The sequence below is a fragment of the Carassius gibelio genome, chromosome B2 (assembly GCF_023724105.1).
Source record: "Carassius gibelio isolate Cgi1373 ecotype wild population from Czech Republic chromosome B2, carGib1.2-hapl.c, whole genome shotgun sequence".
Classification (NCBI taxonomy): domain Eukaryota; kingdom Metazoa; phylum Chordata; class Actinopteri; order Cypriniformes; family Cyprinidae; genus Carassius; species Carassius gibelio.
In genome coordinates, this window is record NC_068397.1 from 1,342,234 (window position 1) to 1,363,547 (window position 21,314).

Sequence of the window (21,314 nt, forward strand, 5' to 3'; positions counted from 1 at the left end):
AAACTGAACAGAGATGACATCACTGAATTCAATGATGAACTGCCTTTAACTATCATTTTGCATTATTGAGACACTGTTTTCCTAATGAATGTTGTTCAGTTGCTTTGACGCAATGTATTTTGTTTAAAGCACTATATAAATAAAGGTGATTGATTGATTGATTGATTGAACCTTTTGTGTGTGCACAGCACAGAAACTGTAACAATTTGATTTTGCTGACTGATTATTGCTGGAACAATACCCATCTGAGGAGCCCTTGCGCAAGGCACTGAACCCCCAACTGCTGCCCGGGCAACGCAGCATGAATGGCTGCCCACTGCTCCGGGTGTGTGTTCACAGTGTGTGTGTGTGTGTGTGTGTGTGTGTGTGTGTGTGTGTGTGTGTGTGTGTGAGCGCACTTTGGATGGGGTAAGCACAAATTCTGAGTATGGGTCACCATACCTGGCTGTATGTCACTTCAATTCATATATTTCATTTTATTTCAGCTAATTAATAGATCATAATTATAAATAATATAATGTTTCATCGAGGAATTAGTCATTCATGCAGTCTCATTTGTAAATGAAAACACAACATGCTAATTCATCATCACACATGGGCATAAATACAGTCACAAAGTCAGTTTCAGGGCATTTTCAGTTAAATGGCAGGACAGAGACAGGTATGTAGCTCTCAGAAACAGAGGTGCCTAGTGTGTGTTTTTTAAGAAGGGGGGTTACTGCTTGAATGTGGTGGGGTAAATGCCTGTGAGAAGAGATGTATTGATGATGTGTGTGAATGGAGGCTTAAGTGCAGAGGAAATAGCTTGCAGGAGATCTGAGGGGATTGGGTCTAGAGGGCAGAAGAGGATTAGGCTTAGAGACTTCATCTTCTCTGAGAGAGGACGGTCAGCTGAGTGAGTCTTTGCTGTGAGTTCCTGGGTGAGTGGAGCCGAGAAGTGACTACTGATGGATGTGGTTTTGTTAATCGTCAGCAGTCAAAGAGGTTGTGTAGGGGGACAAAGGAGTGTATTGAATGTTTTGAAGCATTTGCGTGTGTCTGATGCACTTTTGATCTTATTGTGGAAAAAGGTAGTTTTGGCAGCCTGAACTTTGGAGGTAGCAATGACTGATACCTGCTGAGATCAGCTTGAGAAGGAGACCTCACACTTCGTCTAAACAAAAATGGCAGATGGGTTGGTGGTGTGGAAGAAGGTAAATGCAGAACAAAAGTAATAATGAAATGACCAGAAATATGCAAAGGTTCATAGAGCTGTAATCAAACCCAGCTTTGTCAAGTCCAAGACAAGTCCATGATCAAGACTAGTCGAGACTGAGTCCAAAGAGGTCAAAGTCCAAGTCAAGTCCAAGTCCAAGTGAGAGAAAAAAAAGAATCCTCTTCAAGACCACATAAACTACTGATAATGTGATGCGAGAGACAGCAAATTAACATCTCTGTAGGACATTGGTCTCCAAACTAGATCCTGGATGGCCAATGTCCTGCAGAGTTTAGCTCCAACTGGCCTTAACACACCTATCTGGAAGATTCTAGTGTGTCTAGAAATGACACTGGGAGTTTGGAGCTGTAGGATCAAATAATTTTTTATGCACTTTATTTAAATCTAATTTACTTTATAATGCTTCAGTTTGCTGACATTATGTCAGTGGTCAAAATTAAAATCACTGCACAGCGCACAAGCTTTGGATATGACAAATGCACATGGTTAAGGCTAGAAGGGATACATTTGGCTCTAGGGGGCATGCACATAAAAATACAGGGATATTTTTGTGATACTGTAAAGTGAGTGAGTGAGTGACATACAGCCAAGTATGGTGACCCATACTCAGAATTTGTGCTCTGCATTTAACCCATCCATCCATCCCCACCCACACACACACACACACACACACAGAGAGAGAGAGAGCGGTTGGGGGTTCAGTGTCTTGCTCAAAGGCACCTCAGTTGTGGGATTGCCAGCCCGAGACTCAAACCCACAACCCTAGGGTTGGGAGTCAATCTCTTTAACCACTAGGCCACAACTTGGACAAGACTTGGTCAAGACCAACACATTTTGCAGGACTTGGACAAGACCAACAAGAACATTTGGTGAGTCCAATTATCAAGTCTGAGACAAGTCAGAGTGCAAACACCAATGATTCCAAGACAAGTCCAAGACGATAGAAAAATGTCTAGAGTCCGAAACCAGAATCCGAGACCGGAATTGAGTACCACAGCTCTCCCAGACAAATAGGATTTTTTAAACTTTCATAGACACCTGGCTGAATGATGCCATAGTGGACAGTGCTTTAAATCTGCCAAGATTCCATCTGTTCAGACGCATAGTCAACAGGGAAATCATGTGGCGACAGGACATGCTTTCACATCAGTGAAAGGTGGTGCACAGAGGTAACAGTGTTAAAGATGATTTGCTGTTCTGATCTAGAAGCGATTTTCATCATCTGTAAGCCGTTCTATTTGCCACGGGAGTTTTCTTCATTAATTCTCTTGAGTGTTTACATTACACCTCAAGCACATGTGAGCTCAGTTTAACAGAAACTCACTGATCAGATCAGAGAAACAGAACAACAACACCCGGCCTCTATTATAATAATTCTCTGGGATTTTAACAAAGCAAATCTCTCACGTGAACTGCCAAATTACAGACAGCATGTTATATGTCCCAGTAGAGACAATAATATATGCACAAAAACCTCAAAACATCTCACCTGAAGCACTCAACTTCCATTCTTGGATATTTTAATCATGTGTCCCTAAAAATCACTGACATGTTTTTATCAATATGTGACTCTTACCAGACAGAATAGGACATTAGATCTTTGCTATGGGACTGTCAAGGGAGCATATAAATCTATCCTTGCCTTCCTTAGGTTTTGCTGACCATAATTGTGCATTGCTTCTTCCTACAAATAAATCTGTTCATAAGAGAGAGAAAAATCAGACCAAAGAGGTTAGAATCTGGTCTGAAGAATCCATTGCTTGTCTTCAGGGCTCTTTTGAGTGCACTGATTAGGAGATGTTCAAAGACGAAAATTGACCTTCATTGATGGTCATTGAGGTCAGTGGCATTGCACCTGGCATCTTGATCCGCCAGTCAAAGGTGAGTAAACCCATGGTAGGGTGGCATCTTTCTGTTACCTGAGAAAGTCTCCAGTCATGCGTTGATGTCCAGTAGTGAGCCTGCTGACAGGCCACACAAGCGGAGACCCAAAAACTGTTTATTAGTTGTGTTCTTGAAGTCAATACCTGAAAATTTGCTCAGAAGTATATAACAATAATGAAGTAAAATCAATTAAAACTTCTAGTTCATGCAGAATTTAAAGTCAGTATTTAGGGTTAATGGTTTAGGGAAGAATCGCATGTATTTTCAGCATCTGACGCCTTGAGTGTTGCGCTTTTAAGCCAATGTCAATTAAAAAACTTGGTAGAATAAGGGTTCCAACTGTTTATATTTAAGCTTTTTTTATGTATTAGTTTGTGAACACACAAGTAAAGTTTTGTTCCTACAGTGATGTGCAGCAACAACACAGCAGTTCGTTAGGACAATTTGTGTTGACAGTTTTCTTTTGACATCAACCATGTGAAAATGTTTTTGAGGTGGTTGTCTTTATGTTGTGTGCATGTTGTTGTTTTCATTTTTCCCTTCAGTGTGCCTAATGTCGGTTGTGAGCAGACGTGAAGGCCAAGTGCCATTGTTGTTGTGCTGACCAGGACTTTAAATATGGCATGAACCAAGAGTTTGTGTTACAAGTATGCTGTGAAAACTTTGCAGAAGTAAAAAAAAAAAAAAATTGAAGTGCCTTACTGCACTTACTACTGTTGAAAGCACTGCATTTCTGCTCATTAGGACTACAATAGAAAATAAATAAATAAAAAATTGAGCAAGTCACATCATTATTAGAATATTCAGGAATTCCAGAGTTAGCAGGATTGATTTTATAAAGGATTTGGCCATCGAAAATAAAGCATTGAAAATACATTATGCTCAAAAAATAGCAAAACCTACGACTTTATTCAGCATTATCTTCTCTTCCGTGTCTGTTGTGAGTGCGTTCAAAACAAAGCAGTTTCAATGTATTTTCGATGCTTCAAAATATTCTAACGGACCCTCTGATGTCACATGGACTACTTTGATGATGTTTTTCTTACCTTTCTGGACATGGACAGTAGACCGTACACACAGCTTCAATGGAGGGACTGAGAGCTCTCGGACTAAATCTAAAATATCTTAAACTGTGTTCTGAAGATAAACGGAGGTCTCACTGGTTTGGAACGACGTGAGGGTGAGTTATCAATGACATCATTTTCCTTTTTGGGTGAACTAACCCTTTAAACAAAGATGGAACTTTAATTTATTTACAATGTAGATTTATGATGGAAATGTTTTGGAATGGGATATTTGTCTGATTTGTACATATAATTATCCTAGTCAGTCTACTGCATCACTACAGTTTACAGTCATTACAGGTCAAAGCCATCTGATGTTCCATTTATTGATATTAGTCCTAACATACTGTATATGGCTCTTAAATCACTACTTACTTACTTATAAAATACATACATACTTATAAAAATTCAGTGTTGTCATATTTTTAATACCTCAAACTGAATCGAGGTCATTTGTTTTATAACTTTATTACTGACTGTGCACTTGTCTTTTTTTCTTTTCTTTTTTTTTTTTTTTTAAATTCAATTCAGTTTGAAAACAAATTTGTAATCAAGCTTCCTTGTGCTGTAAGTTACCCTATTTTAACACATCAAATATCCAGTGTTGAGGACGTTTAGAGTAATGTGTTAAAGTTGTGGTGTTTAATTTTAGAGGATTAACACTAGCTGGTGTAAACGCTACCCTCTGGCAGGGTAACACAGTTACCTTTATTAAACACTGTTGAGTGTTGATAGTCACATCCGGGACACTTGCTCGTGTGCATGCCTGACCCATTTGAAATATTTTTCACAGATGCCATTTTCTTTGCTCGCAATGTAGAACAAATGCGGAGTGTTTAATCTTACTCATATAATGTGTTTTGTAATATCATATCATTTTAAAACGTTAACGCTGTGTGCGCATAAACTTTTCTCAATGACACTGCCTTTCACTCATGACAGGACGTCATTTATTTTCTATAAGGGGAATCCGAAAATAAGTGTTTTTATCTCATTTAAAATATGCATTTATCAACATCATATTGATTTATAGCGTGCTCTCCAAAACTTTTTCTCACAGAGATATTTTCTTTCATTTACAATGCATTTCTCCGCATTTGAACAGTCAATGGCAAACGCTTAAACTAATAACACACTTCCAGTATCTGATTCAGAAGCATCAGCTTGTCGTGGTAAAGTCAGAATGACCTTCTCTGCTAGGTTCACGAAACGTTTGTCCATAAAATGTGTTGCTGTTCTGTTGTGAGTAATCCTATAGGTTTCTAATCACATCTACTTTCTGAAGAACAAATACAGTGCTTGTTCTTTCTCCTAGATACACACACATCTCCCTGACACGACTGCTTCATCACTAACTGTGTTACTGAAACCACGCTGTAGAGAGTTCGTGGGTGGAAAGGCAGAGGATGAGGGGTCAGCTTGACTGCTGATGATATTTTTAATACAAACACTTTGAATGCTCACAGTGTCCACTACACCAACACAAACACGCTATCTTAATTACTTCCAGGTTACTTCTTCCGGGGCAGATTCACTCGTCAGCAGTCCTTCTCTCTCTCACCTACTCCTGTTTCTCCTGCCGTTATATAGTGTCTCCACGCATATTACTGAAACAAGACACCGGTGCTGATTATTTCATTATACCCCTCACTCACCGTCGTCTCCTGCTTCTCTCTCCCGCTGAACTTCACTAAACCACGCCCCCCGACACACACGCCTTCTTTCTTTAGTGAACATCTGGGCGGCATTGCGAAAATATTTCCACATAGTGAAGTAAACATGTGGGGGCGTGTTTAAATGAGGCGTTTTAGAGGGGTGTGGACGAGTCTTTAACTTTGATAAAGAATATCTCTTTTGAATTGAGACTTTAGTCTTTTCATTTCAATTCAAGTTTATTTGTATAGCGCTTTTTACGATACAAATCATTACAAAGCAACTTCACAGAAAATTAAGTTTCTTCAATATTTAATAGTAGCTTATAAGTGGTGACTGTCAGTTTATGTGCAGAAGAGGGCAGAAGAGGATTAGGCTTAGAGACTTCATCTTCTCTGAGAGAGGACGGTCAGCTGAGTGAGTCTTTGCTGTGAGTTCCTGGGTGAGTGGAGCCGAGAAGTGACTACTGATGGATGTGGTTTTGTTAATCGTCAGCAGTCAAAGAGGTTGTGTAGGGGGACAAAGGAGTGTATTGAATGTTTTGAAGCATTTGCGTGTGTCTGATGCACTTTTGATCTTATTGTGGAAAAAGGTAGTTTTGGCAGCCTGAACTTTGGAGGTAGCAATGACTGATACCTGCTGAGATCAGCTTGAGAAGGAGACCTCACACTTCGTCTAAACAAAAATGGCAGATGGGTTGGTGGTGTGGAAGAAGGTAAATGCAGAACAAAAGTAATAATGAAATGACCAGAAATATGCAAAGGTTCATAGAGCTGTAATCAAACCCAGCTTTGTCAAGTCCAAGACAAGTCCATGATCAAGACTAGTCGAGACTGAGTCCAAAGAGGTCAAAGTCCAAGTCAAGTCCAAGTCCAAGTGAGAGAAAAAAAAGAATCCTCTTCAAGACCACATAAACTACTGATAATGTGATGCGAGAGACAGCAAATTAACATCTCTGTAGGACATTGGTCTCCAAACTAGATCCTGGATGGCCAATGTCCTGCAGAGTTTAGCTCCAACTGGCCTTAACACACCTATCTGGAAGATTCTAGTGTGTCTAGAAATGACACTGGGAGTTTGGAGCTGTAGGATCAAATAATTTTTTATGCACTTTATTTAAATCTAATTTACTTTATAATGCTTCAGTTTGCTGACATTATGTCAGTGGTCAAAATTAAAATCACTGCACAGCGCACAAGCTTTGGATATGACAAATGCACATGGTTAAGGCTAGAAGGGATACATTTGGCTCTAGGGGGCATGCACATAAAAATACAGGGATATTTTTGTGATACTGTAAAGTGAGTGAGTGAGTGACATACAGCCAAGTATGGTGACCCATACTCAGAATTTGTGCTCTGCATTTAACCCATCCATCCATCCCCACCCACACACACACACACACACACACAGAGAGAGAGAGAGCGGTTGGGGGTTCAGTGTCTTGCTCAAAGGCACCTCAGTTGTGGGATTGCCAGCCCGAGACTCAAACCCACAACCCTAGGGTTGGGAGTCAATCTCTTTAACCACTAGGCCACAACTTGGACAAGACTTGGTCAAGACCAACACATTTTGCAGGACTTGGACAAGACCAACAAGAACATTTGGTGAGTCCAATTATCAAGTCTGAGACAAGTCAGAGTGCAAACACCAATGATTCCAAGACAAGTCCAAGACGATAGAAAAATGTCTAGAGTCCGAAACCAGAATCCGAGACCGGAATTGAGTACCACAGCTCTCCCAGACAAATAGGATTTTTTAAACTTTCATAGACACCTGGCTGAATGATGCCATAGTGGACAGTGCTTTAAATCTGCCAAGATTCCATCTGTTCAGACGCATAGTCAACAGGGAAATCATGTGGCGACAGGACATGCTTTCACATCAGTGAAAGGTGGTGCACAGAGGTAACAGTGTTAAAGATGATTTGCTGTTCTGATCTAGAAGCGATTTTCATCATCTGTAAGCCGTTCTATTTGCCACGGGAGTTTTCTTCATTAATTCTCTTGAGTGTTTACATTACACCTCAAGCACATGTGAGCTCAGTTTAACAGAAACTCACTGATCAGATCAGAGAAACAGAACAACAACACCCGGCCTCTATTATAATAATTCTCTGGGATTTTAACAAAGCAAATCTCTCACGTGAACTGCCAAATTACAGACAGCATGTTATATGTCCCAGTAGAGACAATAATATATGCACAAAAACCTCAAAACATCTCACCTGAAGCACTCAACTTCCATTCTTGGATATTTTAATCATGTGTCCCTAAAAATCACTGACATGTTTTTATCAATATGTGACTCTTACCAGACAGAATAGGACATTAGATCTTTGCTATGGGACTGTCAAGGGAGCATATAAATCTATCCTTGCCTTCCTTAGGTTTTGCTGACCATAATTGTGCATTGCTTCTTCCTACAAATAAATCTGTTCATAAGAGAGAGAAAAATCAGACCAAAGAGGTTAGAATCTGGTCTGAAGAATCCATTGCTTGTCTTCAGGGCTCTTTTGAGTGCACTGATTAGGAGATGTTCAAAGACGAAAATTGACCTTCATTGATGGTCATTGAGGTCAGTGGCATTGCACCTGGCATCTTGATCCGCCAGTCAAAGGTGAGTAAACCCATGGTAGGGTGGCATCTTTCTGTTACCTGAGAAAGTCTCCAGTCATGCGTTGATGTCCAGTAGTGAGCCTGCTGACAGGCCACACAAGCGGAGACCCAAAAACTGTTTATTAGTTGTGTTCTTGAAGTCAATACCTGAAAATTTGCTCAGAAGTATATAACAATAATGAAGTAAAATCAATTAAAACTTCTAGTTCATGCAGAATTTAAAGTCAGTATTTAGGGTTAATGGTTTAGGGAAGAATCGCATGTATTTTCAGCATCTGACGCCTTGAGTGTTGCGCTTTTAAGCCAATGTCAATTAAAAAACTTGGTAGAATAAGGGTTCCAACTGTTTATATTTAAGCTTTTTTTATGTATTAGTTTGTGAACACACAAGTAAAGTTTTGTTCCTACAGTGATGTGCAGCAACAACACAGCAGTTCGTTAGGACAATTTGTGTTGACAGTTTTCTTTTGACATCAACCATGTGAAAATGTTTTTGAGGTGGTTGTCTTTATGTTGTGTGCATGTTGTTGTTTTCATTTTTCCCTTCAGTGTGCCTAATGTCGGTTGTGAGCAGACGTGAAGGCCAAGTGCCATTGTTGTTGTGCTGACCAGGACTTTAAATATGGCATGAACCAAGAGTTTGTGTTACAAGTATGCTGTGAAAACTTTGCAGAAGTAAAAAAAAAAAAAAATTGAAGTGCCTTACTGCACTTACTACTGTTGAAAGCACTGCATTTCTGCTCATTAGGACTACAATAGAAAATAAATAAATAAAAAATTGAGCAAGTCACATCATTATTAGAATATTCAGGAATTCCAGAGTTAGCAGGATTGATTTTATAAAGGATTTGGCCATCGAAAATAAAGCATTGAAAATACATTATGCTCAAAAAATAGCAAAACCTACGACTTTATTCAGCATTATCTTCTCTTCCGTGTCTGTTGTGAGTGCGTTCAAAACAAAGCAGTTTCAATGTATTTTCGATGCTTCAAAATATTCTAACGGACCCTCTGATGTCACATGGACTACTTTGATGATGTTTTTCTTACCTTTCTGGACATGGACAGTAGACCGTACACACAGCTTCAATGGAGGGACTGAGAGCTCTCGGACTAAATCTAAAATATCTTAAACTGTGTTCTGAAGATAAACGGAGGTCTCACTGGTTTGGAACGACGTGAGGGTGAGTTATCAATGACATCATTTTCCTTTTTGGGTGAACTAACCCTTTAAACAAAGATGGAACTTTAATTTATTTACAATGTAGATTTATGATGGAAATGTTTTGGAATGGGATATTTGTCTGATTTGTACATATAATTATCCTAGTCAGTCTACTGCATCACTACAGTTTACAGTCATTACAGGTCAAAGCCATCTGATGTTCCATTTATTGATATTAGTCCTAACATACTGTATATGGCTCTTAAATCACTACTTACTTACTTATAAAATACATACATACTTATAAAAATTCAGTGTTGTCATATTTTTAATACCTCAAACTGAATCGAGGTCATTTGTTTTATAACTTTATTACTGACTGTGCACTTGTCTTTTTTTCTTTTCTTTTTTTTTTTTTTTTAAATTCAATTCAGTTTGAAAACAAATTTGTAATCAAGCTTCCTTGTGCTGTAAGTTACCCTATTTTAACACATCAAATATCCAGTGTTGAGGACGTTTAGAGTAATGTGTTAAAGTTGTGGTGTTTAATTTTAGAGGATTAACACTAGCTGGTGTAAACGCTACCCTCTGGCAGGGTAACACAGTTACCTTTATTAAACACTGTTGAGTGTTGATAGTCACATCCGGGACACTTGCTCGTGTGCATGCCTGACCCATTTGAAATATTTTTCACAGATGCCATTTTCTTTGCTCGCAATGTAGAACAAATGCGGAGTGTTTAATCTTACTCATATAATGTGTTTTGTAATATCATATCATTTTAAAACGTTAACGCTGTGTGCGCATAAACTTTTCTCAATGACACTGCCTTTCACTCATGACAGGACGTCATTTATTTTCTATAAGGGGAATCCGAAAATAAGTGTTTTTATCTCATTTAAAATATGCATTTATCAACATCATATTGATTTATAGCGTGCTCTCCAAAACTTTTTCTCACAGAGATATTTTCTTTCATTTACAATGCATTTCTCCGCATTTGAACAGTCAATGGCAAACGCTTAAACTAATAACACACTTCCAGTATCTGATTCAGAAGCATCAGATTGTCGTGGTGAAGTCAGAATGACCTTCTCTGCTAGGTTCACGAAACGTTTGTCCATAAAATGTGTTGCTGTTCTGTTGTGAGTAATCCTATAGGTTTCTAATCACATCTACTTTCTGAAGAACAAATACAGTGCTTGTTCTTTCTCCTAGATACACACACATCTCCCTGACACGACTGCTTCATCACTAACTGTGTTACTGAAACCACGCTGTAGAGAGTTCGTGGGTGGAAAGGCAGAGGATGAGGGGTCAGCTTGACTGCTGATGATATTTTTAATACAAACACTTTGAATGCTCACAGTGTCCACTACACCAACACAAACACGCTATCTTAATTACTTCCAGGTTACTTCTTCCGGGGCAGATTCACTCGTCAGCAGTCCTTCTCTCTCTCACCTACTCCTGTTTCTCCTGCCGTTATATAGTGTCTCCACGCATATTACTGAAACAAGACACCGGTGCTGATTATTTCATTATACCCCTCACTCACCGTCGTCTCCTGCTTCTCTCTCCCGCTGAACTTCACTAAACCACGCCCCCCGACACACACGCCTTCTTTCTTTAGTGAACATCTGGGCGGCATTGCGAAAATATTTCCACATAGTGAAGTAAACATGTGGGGGCGTGTTTAAATGAGGCGTTTTAGAGGGGTGTGGACGAGTCTTTAACTTTGATAAAGAATATCTCTTTTGAATTGAGACTTTAGTCTTTTCATTTCAATTCAAGTTTATTTGTATAGCGCTTTTTACGATACAAATCATTACAAAGCAACTTCACAGAAAATTAAGTTTCTTCAATATTTAATAGTAGCTTATAAGTGGTGACTGTCAGTTTATGTGCCTATGACAGGAATTTGGCAAGGAACCGAAACTCCATCGGTGACAGAATGGAGAAAAAAACCTTTGGAGAAACCAGGCTCAGTTGGGGTCAGTTCTCCTCTGACCAGACGAAACCAGTAGTTCAATTCCAGGCTGCAGCAAAGTCAGATTGTGCAGAAGAATCATCTGTTCCCTGTGGTCTTGTCCTGGTGCTCCTCTGAGACAAGGTCTTTACAGGGGATCTGTATCTGGGCTCTAGTTGTCCTGGTCTCCGCTGTCTTTCAGGGCAGTAGAGGTCCTTTCTAGATGCTGATCCACCATCTGGTCTGGATACGTACTGGATCCGGGTGACTGCAGTGACCCTCTGATCTGGACACATGGTTTTATCAAATTGCCTGAGTTTTGAGAACGTAGCGGACGTAGAGGAGTATAATGTAAAAGGAGCTCATTCAAATACTGAGGTGCTAAACCATTCAGGGCTTTATAAGTAATAAGCAATATTTTAAAATCTATACGATGTATAAGACAAGCTTGTAACACTCCAAAGAGAAATACAACATTGAAATCACATCATATGACCCCTTTAACAAGCCAGCAATAGAAGGTGACCATTACAGTGTCCATTAAAAGCCAAATACATAATTTTGTTTTATTTTTGTTTGTTTGTTTGTTTTTCAGAAGGGTGGAGGCCGTATGCAGAACAAATGTTTCAAAGTAGTATTCAAGATTGTTGTCACATGAGATCATCACAGAAATGTTATATTATTTAGATCAGATTATTAATATTTTTATCTAGTTTTGTGTTAAATATCTTCACTTTTGGTGGTGTGAGTTAAATAAGATGGAATACAGGGATATAGTGCACATAGTGTGTACTGCACATTTCAGCAAATGTACTCCATGCATGCTAACATTTCACATGCTGCAGAAATAGCAGGACTGGTTTGCTAGTATGCTGTACACGTTTGTATATTTGAGTGTAACCAAACATCACAGTAGATCAAATATAATCCAGTAACATGTCAGTGTGTGTGAGAGTGTGTGTGTGTGTGTGTGTGTGTGTAGCGCATCACGGTAGTGTTTTATTAGCTGTGCTTTAAACCTAGAGATCTGCAATCATGTCTGGGGGTCAGTCAGCTCGCTGGGATTGAGACACGGCCCTGCTGCAGTTCAGTGTGTGGCCCACAGGAGGCGCAAGGACCGGCGTTCACTGCGCAGCTCAGCTGAGCTCGAGACTGAAGCGCGTTCATCATCATCATCATCATCATCATGTCCACGGCGGATCACACAGTCATGCGCGGCATCTGGGGCAGGAACGCGCCCGCGGGGAACGCGATGGAGAAGCCGAAGAACAAGGGCTTCAGTCTGATCAAGATGATGTCTCTGAATTACAGAAAGGAGAAGAATCCACAACAACAGCAGCAGCAGCATCACAACAACATGCCCTTCATGATCCACAGCCACATCGGCAAAGAGATCAAACACATATGCAGCAACTGCAGCCGCGTCAGCCACGCGCAGGACGGTGAGTAAACGGCGCGTTCAGCGAGCGACGCGACAGAGGGCCGTTCACACTGACGCGCGCTTCTGTTCCGCGTTCACTCCAGTTTAATCGTTGGGTCTAAACCGTATGTTCTTGTGCGTCCTTGGCCGTAGCGTCGCGTTAAAATCGTGACTGTTCTTAATGATTGGCCTAGCATGTGACCGACGCGTCGTAAGCGTCATGAGCGTTATTGCGTTTATAATAAGGTGTGTCAAGTTCAAATTATTGGGTTTTAAAAGCGCTTCTAGGGTTTCTGTTCTTGTCCTATGTGAACGCTTTTAAAAGTGACGTTCACAAGGGATTCAGGTTCGGTTCTGTGTTTGCTATATTTTTGTATATTTTAAATGATAAGCATACGCGATTGTAGTGCAAATAGTTATTTTATTTATTTTCCTATCACAGTTAATCAGAACTTACTAAAATTCAGGGAAAATAGCTTTCTTCAATGTTGCAAAATAAATAATCAAATCTTTAGCTAGATGTGTTGATTTGCTCAGAAGTACATCAGAGTACTGAAGTAAGTCACAATGTCTAGTTCATGTGTACTGTAAAGTTAGTGTTTAGAAAGTGTTAAGTGGAGAAAATCGTGTTTTTTCAGCATCTGACACATTGGTATAGAACAGGGGCCTGTTTCACAAAGGAGGTTAACCGAAAACTGAGTATGTTAACCCTGAAATGAGGGAAACTCTAGGTTTTCTGTTTCAGAATGGGAGGTTTGTCAAACCTGAGGAAGCAGGATAAGTTTAAGGCCATGTTGCAGGTTAAACACCACTTTCGATTAATGGGTACATAAATCACTCAAGATATGTATATCATTTTAAAAATGTCTCAAAAATGGTCATAAAGACCTATTTTTTAAGTTTTTGGTATTAACGTTTTTTTTACGCAACTCAGTGATGACGTCACGTTGGGGAGAAGTGGAGGAAAGGTAGCCTCAGTCTAGTATGATGCAGCGTTCCAGGCAACCCATAACCCGTGTTTTTCCAACCTTAAACCTGTGAAAGTGCACTGGAACGGCAATCAAACCCGTGACTTCCCACCCGTGAACTCGTACTAGATCGATGTACTCCGAGTTCTGATGTCACACAACACGCAAAACAAGGATGACAGCCCCTACGAATAATACTGCCTGCGGATGCAGTGTTTATGCAAGTGGTACACGTTGAAAAAACGATTTTAGGTCAATGTAACGTTGCATTAAAATAAATAATCTAGTTACAATTACTTGCGCTGAGAAAGTTTGGCGTAACTTGCCTGGAACGGTACAAAGTCGTTAGTAGTGGTATGATAAAGTGATTACGAGCTCAAAAACCTGCCAGGAACGCAGCATCAGAACTATAGCGACTGACTAGGATGAGGAAGAGATGGCGAGAGCAAACATGTATGATGACCCGCTGCCGTGTAATTTCAATCGAGCCAGTCGTGAGAGGGCAAATGAGGAATTGCCAAGAACTGATGTCCCTCAAAGCCTATGCATGGTCCGAGGAGAATGAGTGGAGAGTTGGTGAAGTGTCCTGGTGAGTTGCTATCATTTAGCATCGCAGCAATGAGCACTGGAGCTAGTCTACGAGCAGCAGTGCACAATAACCACACACACACACACACACACACACACATATATATATATATATATATTATTTATTTATTACTGTCATTGAATAGCACCGAGTGAAAAATCAATGTTTTCTTTCTATCTGGCACTGATCATGACGTTAGCTCAGATAGTACCGGTAACCTAGTGTCATAGTGTCGTAGAACTGGTAAATTTTGTCTTTGTCATCTAGAAATAGAAGGCATCATGCTAGCTATATGGATGTTTCTAAGCGTTTATCTCGTCATCCGGTGAAAATGTTGTTGCAAACGTAGCCGTGTGTCTGTCGCTGTGTTTGACAGGAGCTTGTGTGGGTGCCGTCCCATGTAAACTGCGTTAGAAAGCTTGTGCTGTAGGGAAGCGAGTGTGTTTGGGTCGCTGTTAGTCGCTATCTCACTATCTATCTGTCTGTCTATCTATCTATATACTGTATCTAGTCTATCTAGTCTATCTATATATGTATTTATCTATTTATCTATAATCTGCGTTCTGCGCTACCTGAATACTCTCGCCTCTCTCTAGTCACTCTCAATGCTCTCAAGGCGGCTTTGGTAAATTCTCTCCCCAACGTGACGTGATGCAATGCATTGTGGGGGAAAGGAGACCGCTGTAAGATAGTACCTATTTTTTCGTATTATATTCCATTTTGTGATACCCAACAACATAAAATAGATGGATAACAGTTTAAATGTTTATTACCAACAAGCAAATTGCACATATTCGTAAAAAAATTAACCTTGCAACACGGCCTTTAAGCTCATTCCTGAAAGAGAGCTAACGTATACTCAGAGTCAGTTACCGTTACTCTATGAACCTAACCTGGTCAGGAGCAGGTTTTCTTCGGTAAACCCAGAGTTTCTCTCGGTCTCCTCATTAATACAAGCTGGACAAATGCTCTTCTTACTAAGTGGTTTTTTTTTTCTTATTATTATTTTTTCCCCCAAAGTACAAATATAAAAAAATTGAATAAAATAAAGATTAATAAAGGGGGTCTAAATTAAGTGCATTTTACTTAAGTAAAATTATATGCCAGTGTGGTAATAAAAATAATCTTAATGCAAATGGAAATCAAGATTATTCTGAGTGTCTACTACTAAGAGCAGATCTACTGTAGCTCCGCCCTCCATCGACACATCAGGTTAAATACGACACATGTGAATGACGGCTTCAGTGGTGTAGCAGTAATGTTTTGGGCACGGAAAACTAGCTTGTAATGCGATTGATTGGGTCAGAGTCCGGCTTTTGCAGAGCTCGTTCTTATTACTTTTCCCATCACGTCACATTAGAATTTATTTTCTAATGTTATAAAAATGGAAGTAAAATGACTAATGCCTACTGAGTATTTAATAATGATACAACTATTTATAATTGTAATAAATATAATCATTTAGATTGTAATTTACAGATGCAAATGTATCTGCCAGTATAAAGTATAACTAGCATCTAATTATTATTTACACTTAACCTGTTGCAAAGAACTGCTACTTTTACATGGTAAATACAATATATCACAATTTTCACTGTACATCTTTACTGTAAATAGCATCTAGAGCTACTTGCACTTAGCCTACTGTAAATAGGATCTATAGCTAAGAAAGTATGTTAATTACACTAATAGCACTGCCATTTTTTCTTACGCTATTGGCAGATCATTTGTAAAATAAGAAAAATGCACTTAAAATATTATTATTAATATTATTATTTTATATATATATATTTTTTGCCCATGAGATACCATTAAATGATTAGCTATTAGTTCATTAATCTAACGTTCTGTCAGTTTTCACCAGTGATATTATAACACTTACCAATTAAATTAAATTACATTTGTATTGAGTCTGAAGTATGCAGACGTCTTTTTGGCGGGAGCTGTTGCCATGGTGAATCGTAACATCGCCACTCCATTGATAATGGCTTTTTATAGTTTTTTTTTTTTTTTATCAGGGTAAGTCAACTCAGAGTTCAAGTTTAAACTCAGAGTTGGTTGAACCTCCTTAGTGAAACGGGCCCCTGGTGTTCGTGTCGTTTATATTTAAGATTTTTTTAATGTATTAATTTATTAAATCATAAGTTCATACATACATAGTGATCTACAGCAACAGTTAATTGTGACAACTTGTGTTTGCCAACAACAGCGATCATGTGAACAGGGTTTTGAGATGGACGTCCTTGGTGTGTGTGTGTGTGTGTGTGTATGTATATGTGTTTGTGTTCTGCCATCAAACCATTCATCTTTGCAGCACACATCTCCAAATCATGCCTCTTAATGAGTTTTGAGGTGAAGCTGCAGAATGTGAGCAGTATGTTCTAACTTCATAACTTTTTTCATGTTTCAGAGTCCATAATTAGGATGGGTGTGTAGTGGGTGTCTAGCGGGTGTTGACTGTAAGGTTGCTCTGTCAGTGTAGAACACACAATCAGATCATCAGCAGACGTGCAGTAATATTAATCTGCTGGTTTAATCCTCTTCATTAATTCCTCTTTGATTAAGGTGTGTCAGGTGTCTCAATGTGATTAGGATGGAGCTATAAATACCCAGTGAGTGTGTGATCATCACTGTGTGTCTGTGTGTTTTCTCCTGACCCGAGTGTGCTCTGTTCAGCTGGAGCTGATGGTGTGTGTGTGTGTGTGTGTGTGTGAGAGCAGGGACTGTATCTGACCTAGTTCTGTGTGCTGCAGCTTCAGCAGTAGGTGCAGAAATGGCACAGAATGTGCCGTCTGAGAAACACTGCCCATCCGGCAGAAGTGCTGTGAAGCTGCTTGTTGCTGTGCATCGCTCGAGTCTCTGTGTGCTGTGCATCAGTTGAGTCTCTGTGTGCTGTGCAGCAGAGGAGGTGGAGAGGCTGGCCTCCGTGGTGTCCGGATCACACTGCAGGAGCAGGTTCGGCTCTCTGGGACGCCTCTTAAAACCCTGGAAGTGGAACAAGAAGAAGAGCCAGGACTTCACACAGATGTCAACCGGTAAATGTGAGCTCTGATGTAAACAAGCACGCATGAGAAGCACATGTGAGAGACTCTGAATGAAAGCACATTACCTCTCTGACAGCAGATGGCGCTAAACTACACAGAATACAGCCCGCACCCTGGAAACCCCATAAATAAAGCAGCTACTTTCTAAAACATATTTAAATAATTTAAATAGGCATTCAGATTTGTGTATATGATATGATGTTCATCACAGTGCCAAACACTTAATTTATTTTCAAACCTTTTTTTCCATTTTAATCTGGACTGCAACATGCTCTAGATGTTTGAAAGTGTTTTGATTCTTTGTTCGTTCACACTTTACTTTAGAGCTTCATTAGTTAACAAATGCCAATGAAAAATTATTGTGAACGTTCATTAATCTTAATTAAACATTTAATGACATGTTAAAATCTAAAGTTGCAACTGTGTTATTTAATGAGCTAACATGAACTAAGACTTATTTTTTAATGAAGATGGATAACTTCTGTAGTCTCATCACTCCTCCGGTTTGCTCATTCATGTATTCCCTTTGGATCAAACCCATGACCTCGGTGCTGTGATCTACTGTTTGAGCTATAATAACATTCATAAATCTTCATAAAACACTTAGACCTGAGTTTCACTGATGATGATGATGATGATGATGTGTCATTCAGATATATATTAGGAGGAATTAATGAGAACATTTGCTCATTTAGTTGTCATGGCACAAAACTGAAAATGAGGTCAAATGATAAGCATATCATGAATGTAAAATGCCAAATCAAGTATGTTAATCAATGCATCGTGATGATCAGAACATGTGAATATTCAGAGATCCCAGTCAGTGTGATGTTACAGAGACACACGTCAGCTTTCTGCTGCTCGTAAAAACTCTTCATTCATTCTTCTATAAGGTGTAAAAAGCTCTTACATTCAGAAAGTCATGGATATCTCCCTCAGTATTTTCCGATCTAAGTATCTAAACATCCTTAAATCAACACACATTTACCAGAGAAGCAAACATGAAGTCTTGTCTTCTGACAAACTGAACAAAACCGTGAGTTTTCACTTGAAACCAGAAAACGTATCTGCTAAAAGAACGTACTGTAAAACTCATTTTCTATTTAAGTTGATTTGTCTGATCCCACTGGCAGATATTTGATCTTGTTTTAATATCACATTTTATTAAAACCAGTTACAAAGCCAATAAATAGTTTCAAAAAACAATATAAATGTTCTAAAGTTTTGTATTAGTATATGATATAGATTTATACTGTAAAACATGAATTAAATGTCTAATACTTATAGGGGAGAGTGGGGTAAGATGAGTCATGTTTTAATGTGCTCCTCAAGATAAGGGAAATGATGCAGAAGTACAGTAAAGGGCCCTATTTTAACGATCTGAAACGCAAGTGTCAAAGTAAGTTTGTGGGCGGGTCTCGGCGCTGTTGCTATTTTCCCGGCGGGATAAATGGCTCTTGCGCCCGGCGCAAATCTAAAATGGGTTGGTCTGAAGTAGCTTCATTATTCATAGGTGTGGTTTGGGCGTAACGTGAAATAAACCAATCAGAGCATCATCCAACATTCCCTTTAAAAGCAGGTGCGCAAGTTCCATTATGGATTGCTATTATTATGGCGTATTTACCAGGCGCACGCCAGGAGCGGTTCACAGCCGAGGAGACTGATGTTCTTGTAAGAGCAGTGAAAGACAGAGAAGTTGTGTTGTATGGGGATGGGAGAATAATTAGCCTGAATAATTTGTAAGCTAGATTTATGCCTATTTTTTCACATCTTCGTGTCACACCACAATGATTTCCGTCATCTCATGTGTTAATATTTTTTTAGTATAACAATTTATGATTTGCAAAAATAACTGTTGCATCTGTGTAGATTACATGAGCAAAGTGTATGCGCGTTGTGCACGCTATACATTATGGTCAAGCATGCGCCCTTAAAATAGCATAATGAACAACGCGCAACGCGCCACTGACTTTAGACTAGGTTTTTTCTGGTCAGTGGCGCAATTGTTTAATGGAACAGCAAAATAGCACCAGGGATTGTTTGCGCCGGAACACGCCTCCTTTTTTGCGCTGAACCGCCCAGGGAGCGCAAGTTCATTCACTAGTTTAGCGACGTGCTTCTGTGGAGGGAAAAGCGCGCTTTGCGCAGGTGCAAAATAGGAATGACACATGCGTCGGTGTACAAAGTCAATTGCGCTGGGTGCAAGATAGGGTCCAAAGTGTCTGTCCTATCCTAATGAAAGTCTTCTTATCATTTAAATGATCAGAATGTGTCTGTGACAAAGGGCTCTAAAAATAAAGCTTCTTATAAAAGCGTTCTCATGACTCTGGTTTGGGGTAAGTTGACCCGGCTCGAGTCAGGGGGTAAAATGAACCATCTGAACCAATCTGATTCAAACCCATGTGAATTAAATAATCATTTAAAAACGTATTTAATAATTTCCTTTTAATAAACAGTCATGTTTATTTTCTTAAAGTTAACTTTAACAACATAAAACCAACCAAATTAAAGTTTCAATTTCAATATTTAATTATTTGTTTTATGAGACAATATGTTGAACACCAAAGTGGTTTCCTTCCCAAATCAGACTGAACCGAGTTGGTTGGCTGTTACTGATCTGATGATGATGTGAGAAAGCATGCTCTGGTTCTCATCAGAGAAGGATTTAGTGCACTGTTCTTATCAAATCAACTACAGATAATATGTGTATATGATAAACTAAACCAGGAATATACCGTTAAAATACCAGTTTATAATTATGATATTTAACTGAACTACAGTGTCCATGGTGAGGTAAGTTTAAATGTTGACTCAATTTACCCCACAGAATTGGCTCACTTTGCCCCATAGCTGCCAGATTGAGAAAAAATGAAAATCAACACCAGCTAGCTTACTAATTCACACTAGTGTTTAGCTAAATGATTTTCATGGTTTTGTATGTTGCTACATCACTCATTTGTATCATAAATACCTGAATAAATTTGCTTCGATGTAACAAACATCTGTAAGGCTAAATTGTTACTCACACAAGCCAAAAACCGTTTTTAAAGTAGATGGGTACCTTCCATTCCCTCCATCTGTTCCTCTTTTTCACAGTCTGGCAGAAATGATGTGTGTTTCCAAAAAACATGATCCCATATAAATGTGTATTTGACGGGGTGGCTCAACTTACCCCACTCTGCCCTACTTCCATTGAAGAAGAACTCTTACCCACTCTTATCAAAACATCTAAAACTCTTAAATTATCAGAGAGTGTGTTGTCTTCTGGGGTTTGGCCACTGTCCCTCAGAGAGTCTGTGCTCTGCTCTGTGTGTGTTCAGAAGATCTCCAGATGCTCTTCATCTCGTGTGTGTGTGTGTGTGTGTGTGTGCAGCTCTGGAGAGGAAGATGTCGGTGCGTCAGAGCCGAGAGGAGCTGATCAAACGAGGAGTGCTGAAGGAGATCTTTGAGAAAGGTACTCATGACCTCTGACCTCGGTGTGTTCACTGCAGCAGTGTTGAGTTCTGATCCGATCACACTTCACTTTCAGCGTCTGACGTGTCTCTGATCAGTGCTGATCTGAATATAACACAGTCAGCGCTCTTCATCACTGCTTCATCTCAGCAGCTGAAATAGTGAAGATCCACGTCTAATACTTATTTGATATGCAACGGTGTCAGCCAATCACAGCAGTGGGCGGTTACATTGAAGGCTTAAAGGAGACATTTAAACAGATTCTAAGAAT

At 39.4% G+C, this 21,314-nt stretch overlaps 1 protein-coding gene across 5 annotated transcripts in view; it reads left to right on the forward strand.

The window, feature by feature from the left end:
- Positions 1-12,628: 12,628 nt before the first annotated feature.
- Positions 12,629-21,314, forward strand: part of LOC127950441 (phosphatase and actin regulator 1) — a 22,067-nt gene continuing 13,381 nt past the window's right edge. The window contains exons 1-3 of one of the 5 annotated variants that reach the window (XM_052547495.1): positions 12,629-13,011; positions 17,450-17,581; positions 20,964-21,044. In XM_052547495.1, coding sequence (XP_052403455.1) covers positions 12,756-13,011; positions 17,450-17,581; positions 20,964-21,044 — 469 coding nt within the window. In that variant the 5' untranslated portion in view covers positions 12,629-12,755. Of the gene's footprint in view, positions 13,012-17,446; positions 17,582-20,963; positions 21,045-21,314 lie in introns of all 5 variants that reach the window. The other 4 variants (XR_008152467.1, XM_052547497.1, XM_052547496.1 and 1 more) reach the window with 4 other exon arrangements.